The sequence below is a fragment of the Gavialis gangeticus genome, unplaced genomic scaffold (genome assembly GCF_001723915.1).
Source record: "Gavialis gangeticus isolate Ggan-Ray unplaced genomic scaffold, GavGan_comp1, whole genome shotgun sequence".
NCBI lineage: Eukaryota > Metazoa > Chordata > Crocodylia > Gavialidae > Gavialis > Gavialis gangeticus.
This window is the reverse complement of record NW_017728995.1, coordinates 36,924,120-36,930,862: the sequence shown is the minus strand read 5'-3', so window position 1 is coordinate 36,930,862 and position 6,743 is coordinate 36,924,120. Positions and strand designations below refer to the sequence as shown.

The 6,743-nt window shown below is 41.4% G+C and overlaps 1 protein-coding gene across 11 annotated transcripts in view; it reads right to left on the bottom strand.

Moving 5' to 3' along the window:
* DLG1 (discs large MAGUK scaffold protein 1) overlaps positions 1–6,743 on the bottom strand; it is a 317,929-nt gene that overhangs the window by 293,459 nt on the left and 17,727 nt on the right. For all 11 annotated transcript variants that reach the window (XM_019503520.1, XM_019503521.1, XM_019503527.1 and 8 more), the window contains exon 2: positions 2,880–3,044. In XM_019503520.1, the coding sequence (XP_019359065.1) occupies positions 2,880–3,044 (165 nt within the window). The remainder of the gene's footprint in view (positions 1–2,879; positions 3,045–6,743) is intronic.

Here is a 6,743-nt window from a genome sequence, read left to right as displayed (position 1 = left end):
CACGGTGTCTGTGCCCTGCAGGGGGTGGGGGGGAGGGGGAGAGCAAACAGAGGCAGGAAGCTGTGGTGCCCTGAGTTTGCAGCGAAGCCCCCTATGCCTCATTGGCTGAGGGGTCCTGGAAGTCCCACCCTTCCCCAGAGACTGACAGATGGCCATTTCCAGGGCCCCTCAGCCAATCAGAGGCATTCCACCATGAAAATAGTGCCTGATGCCACACCAGGACCACGAAATTCGGAAGAAGCTTGGACTATTTTTAAATGGAGATCAATACTTGTAACATGCAGTTGTGGACTTACTGGTAAATACAAATTCAACCTCATGGCTAAAGAATCCCTGGGGTCCATCTGTCCCCCCAATCTCCTTCTCTATATGTGGAATGCAAAAATAAATGCATCTTGCAGGACAGCTTCAGGTCTAAATCCCTGCATACTGCATTGCGAGTGTAATTCTACATGTCTGCATTTATAACCAACATGAGTTTGAAATGCGATTTGCTCTGAAAAAATAAAAGCTAACAATCTTAATGATCGAACAAGCCTCTGGGAATGCACAATGTTCCCCTTCACAAAAGGATATTCACGTAGCCTTAGCGATTTAAATTGTATGCCTCGTGTTTCATTTAAGACGACAGTGATGCACAGAAAGTTTTGTTTTTCAATATTCAGAGTCATTGCAATGAAGGGATTATGCTTTGTGTTCAGTATTACGTTTTTGGATCCAGAACCCCAGACCGGCTGGCATGCAGCTACTGGACACATTTCCACCGGTATTTAGAAAGGCAGCACTGGAGGGGTTTGTAGGGCCACTGTATCCAATGTCCTGCATTTGCAGATAACCATTTATCTTAACAGTCACCAAAATCATCTACTTTAAACCTTCACATACCACAACTACAAAATACGTTACGAAAACAAAACCAAGACGTGCCCCACAACATGTCACAGGTAATTAGGCAGGGGAGACAAAGGCACTGCCTCTACCCTGGTGTTGCAAGGACACAAGTAATTTAGTTAACATAAGCTGCCCAAGAAGAGGACAAAGGCACACACTGTTGTTCTCTAAAGAGCAACTTAATTATGAACAATTTATATATTTGATGACGATATTTTTGGAACTTCATTTAATTTACAAACAACTGAGTTTTAAATTACTTGATATTTAGGATTTTACGACAGTAGGACCCAGCTACTGGAGTTTAGTCACAAGAGGTGGTGCCACAAATTGGCCATTCTTCTAAAAAATGCCAAAAAGTGAATTTACATAACAGGTAAACAATGGATATAAAAATATAACTATTAACTTCATCAAGCTCAGTGAACTATGATGTCATCCAGAAACTGCTGCAAAGTTACATGTACCCCATGGGATTGCTATGAGGGGCCCAGAAATCTTGGAGCTTTTAATGCCAGAAGGAAGCATCCAATCATCTAATACGACAACCTGTACAAGGCAAGTGAGGTAATTTCACGCAGCTATCCCAGTACTGGACTCACCAACTAGAAGAAAAGGTTTTACTGGAAGAGTCCAAGCTTTATTTGAAGACTTGAAGAGATGGAAAAACACAACTTCTCTTTACAGGCTTACCCTGGTTAAAAGTTTGTGGTTTATTTCCAATAATGAACTTGTCTGGTTTTAGCTTCTAGTAACTGCTTCTTGTTATGCCTTTCCCTGCCTGCTAGGTTAAGAGAGACCTCTAGTACTCAGCTATTTTTTCCATGAAGGTGCTCTCAGAATCCAATCAAATTATGTCGGTCTTCAGTTTCAAAAGCCAGGTAGTGATAAATTCAACTGTAACATTTTTCTAACCCTTGAATCATTTTGTAATTCTTTTCTGCAGCCTCTTCAAGTAACCTTTTAAAATGGTGACACGAAACCTAACCACTGCATTCCCACGTCAGTCTCAAATGGGACTCGTATAGAAGAGCATCCTCCTGCTTCCTCTACACATTACCTCCTCTGGCTATGGTTAGCCAAGCATCGCATTAGACATTTTTCGCAGGAGCACTGCACAGAGAGCTCTTGTTCAGTTGTCTGTCCTTTACAACAGGGGCGGGCGAGTTTTTGCTGCTGCAGGCCATTGCTTGCAACCTAGGCCCCTGAGGACCACAGCCCTGCAATCAGTAGATGCTGCAAAGGGAATAGATTTTTAAAAAGAGGCTCTAGGACCCCAGGGCTACCAGCACTGCTACAGCAGAGAGAATAAATGGAACGAGGCAGGCAGCAGGACCCTCGGGTCACTGCCTTGGCCACTGCAGCTGAAGCATGCCGCCAGTACCCAGGGCTGCCACAGGCTGGATTCGGGCTCTTCAGGGGCTGAATGCAGCCACATGCCATTTGTGGCCAAGGCCCATTTTATGACCTTGAAATCCTTTCCTAGACAGTCACCTCCTCCACAGGCATACCCCGAGTGCCTTGTTTCTACGGGTACAACATTACACTCCAAAGTATTAAAACCGATTTTGTTTCAACATACCGATCATCCCAAGCAACGCAGATTACTATGTAGGGTGGCCCCAACTGCAGCATGATCCCTGCTCAGCCAGCTGCTGTGCAACCTGCAGTGTCCCTCGTGCTGACAGTGTGTGCTTCCACAACACTGACAAAAGTGTTAATGGGATCGGGCCCCACGAAAGGGCTTTCTTGAGCCCCACCCATTAGCCAGATTTAGTTCAAGTGAAATGCATTTTATTGATACTGTATTTTTAGTCAGAACAGTTCGTGGCACTAAGCCAAAACCTTTACAGTCTCCTAAACCTATACAGTTAACTTTAAGAAACTGAAATCGGGTTTGACAAAACCTCCTTTCCATCAAGCCGTAATATCTATTAAAACAACAGCTCACAGCTTTTAATGTGACGTAGAAAGAAAAAGTTGCCTACCTTTACTGGTGAAATATGAGAATGGGAAACAAAGCCATGTACGTTCTCAATCTGGGAGAGGCTCTTCTCCGACACGTGAACCAACTCCGGACCCGTCACCTCATTGCTGATGTGCGGAGAGCTGTGCTCTTGTGGAGGTGTATCTTCATCCTGGTAGCGGTATTTCTGGAGTACAGAGAATTTATCTTGAAGTGAGCCACATGCAAAGAGGTACATGCAACAGAGTTTTTGTAAAAACTGAGAAAGAATAATGACACGCAGTCAACACCACTTAGAAAAAACAAAACTGAAGATTTAAAATATGTCTCTTTTAAAGGAACACTATTAAATTAAAGATCCCTTTAAATGTTTTCTTCTTCAAAATACAAACAACTTCTAAAAAATCCCACAAAACCAAATGCCTGGTAGTTCGGTCTATTCTACAGCACTGTGCGCTAGCCTCATTGTCTTTCCGGGGTGACGTCAGTTCTTCCTTTCTATATTTAGTTTTACATAAGCAGTAGTAAATATTTTCAAACTTATAAAATTACTGTAACAATCAAAACTTGAATTAAGAAACTGGGATAGCATATCTAATTTCAATGACAATGGGAAAGTAATTATTCCAACCCTGTTATCTTCTCAAAATACGTTCTTCAGCCTGCACCAGAAAAACAAATTCATGTATGCACTGCAAAATGCTTCTCTTATCCTAAGTGCCAGGTGTATTCCAAAAGCATGCAGTTCTTCTTCTTGCTGTTATATGCATATTCCCTCCCATTCAGGGAAAAATCACTTTGGTAATCCTATAAGCTCTTAGAGCAAGGGACCAGTATGGCTGAACATTTTGTACCACACGTTTATGGTGCAGAATTCTGTTGTATTACATAAAACCTAGGAAATAATTTAGACTTTAGCAGCAAAAAGGTATGAATGTTCACAAACAAAAGAAAAGTCATCATTAATCCACAGTTTGGCACAGGGGTGGGCAAAATGCGGTCCACCAGGCCATTCTATCGGGCCCGTGGGGCCCCTAAAACATTTAGAAAATTAATATTTATCTGCTCCCGGCTGCCTGTTATGTGGCCCTCGATGATTTGTCAAAACTCAGTAAGCAGCCCTCCACCCAAAATAATAGCCAGCCAGGGTCCTGTATGGCGGGCGACTCCATTGCTGATCTCACACACGGCATTTTTCTCCAGCCACTCCCTTCAGTGTTTAAAGAAGAGGTGAGGAAAACTGCCTCTCACCTGAAATACCGGCAACTGGGGAGGAGAAGCAACTTTAACATTCAATTGAACCAGTAAATACATCTACTCCCACACAAATGTGGATGGAAAGGAGCAAAGACTGATATTGCTGGTTCGGACAGTTGTAGTACGCACCCTCAAAAATCCAGGTACTCAAATTATTCAGAGCATAACTTCTGAAGCATGTATGATCTCTGGGACAGCTGTCACTTGAACTCGCTAAGATGCAATGGTTTTTTTAAAGTAACCTGAGCTGGATATACTTCTTGAATATAAAATAGTCATGGGTGGTCCCTCAATACAAGGACAACAGTCTTTGAGTAAAAAAAAGAAAAGAAAAATCAGTTATAACAGGACTCATAAGGGAACTCTTCTACAACAGAAAGAATACTTAATGCTAAATTAAGTCACTTCTCTTCAAAAGTGAAAATGGGGAGCAAATGAAAGCCTCCACTTCTGTGACAGACTGTTGTGCTCTTTCTGAATGGCTTCCAGTCGGTTTGTAAAGTACTGCCTGGCGGGTTTTGGGAGAGGAAGATGGTAGTTTTTAATAAGGCAGTCACGCAATACACAGGAGACCTTAAACTACAGACATTTTAAACTACAGAACAACCTTCTGTTTCATGGAAACAATTCTCACACATTTTTAGGAACAGCAGAAGAAAGTGAGTCTTCCTAAAAATTCACTTGAGTCGGACGTGCAGTAACAAGTCTTTGTCTTCAGACCCCAAAACGGGACAGCTTCTGAGAATTCATTAGTGTAATCCCTCTTAGAATATCTGCGCTCTGAGCTCAGAGCACCAGTTGTCCTGCAGTCGCATTCCCAACTCCAGGGGCTACTTGTAGCTGGTGCTATTGTTTTTAATGGTGCAGAAATGCAATCCTCTAAATCAACATAATACCAAACGCAGGGCTAGATCTTCTGCCTTTGAAATCAGAAACAAAAAGCTCACTGGTATCAAAGAAGGCATATCATCCCATATCCGTAATTGGTTATGAGCAAGTAGCATATTTGTTCACAAGCAAGAATATTTTTAAAAGCTACCCCAACTGGATCAGGGCCTTGCAGTGCTAGATGCAGCACACGCAACAGCACAGCTGCAGCCCTCAAGAGCACTAAATTAAAATAAAGTTGGTTTGGTATATCCTAGACATGATCCTGCTCTCTAACTAGCTGGTTTCCGTAAGTTACTTGAATGTGAAACAGAAGAACTGGATGCACTTACTACACTGGACTTTGCACTTTCCAGGCCACGTAGCAACAAGACCAAGCTGTAACACCAAGATAACATTTCTATCAATAATTTGCAAAGATTTAGAATTACATTAGTGTGGTGCTAGGATTCCAATATACATACAAAAGTTTCAGAAAATTCAAAATATTAGGTCCCTTGCCAACTCAAACTTTATTCCCCTTTTACAAGTTATATTTTTCGTCATTTTAAGATAAATAAATACCACGCATACTTACACAAAAAGACTAATTTCTTTGATTTATGTGGGAAACGCATACTTTTTTGAGATTTATAACATTTTCAAAACATTAAGTTCTGAATAGAGAACAAGAATGCAAGTTACTTCCCTTCCTCATCTTTGGTAAGTTTACAAGCGACTTAAAAAAGAAACACTTCTTCAACCATAGCTGTAACATCACTACAGCTTTGAAAATCCCCATTATGTTGAAGCAACCTGAGCTACAAACTCAATGACATTTGTTAACAGTTCCTCAACAGAGGATGGACAAACAAAATAAACAGGTTTGCAGCAAGTGGATTCTAGATGCACATGCTATAATGTTATTTCACTTCATTTGGATTAATTTTCATTTACAAATTATACAATGTTCTGAAGCTCATAACCACAGATAATTTACAAGAAATGAGGCTTTCTGCAACACACTTAAACTGACTGGAAAACAGCAGACATTAGGAACTCAAGAGATGGCCATGCCCGATTTGTAGGTATTCCACCTGAATCCATGATTTATGGATTCCAAATCAGGGGTAACAGGTCACGTGCTAAAACAGATGTAAAGAACAGCTGCTAAGATGATCAAGGAAATGGAAAAGCTCTCTGACAAGAGATCAGAAGAGTTAGCGTAGGAGAGGAAGGCTGAGAGAGAACATGATTTGAACAGCTGGTTAATCTAAGGAACAAGGTTTGTCACAAGAAGAAATGGGTATTTTCTGGCCCTGAATGAAATGAGGTTGGACATTAGAAGGTTTCCGAGTACCAGCCAGTGAGGAAGAGCATCCTGGTAGGACTGGGGGAGGTGGGAGAGGAGGAGGATGCCACATCTGATTAGCTTCAAGGTGCAGTTTGACCAGTTTAGGAAAGGAAATGATCAAACAGGACCAGACTGGATTATCCAGAAAACCTCTTCCAGTCCCATGAGTTGATGGTGGAACTAAAACAGGTGAGATCTGAAAAGAGAAGTTAAGTCTTCTCCTGTTCATAGATCAGATCATATACTGTACAACCCAAGCTCAAAAAATGAGACAACTCATTCTGTTAATAGATGAATCAACACCATCTAAAGTACTTATGGCTTGTTTTAAATAGAAATTGTCAGGATAGGAGTGTGAATAATTTTACATAATAGTTGTAAAAAAACAACAACACTGCCCCCCCCCCC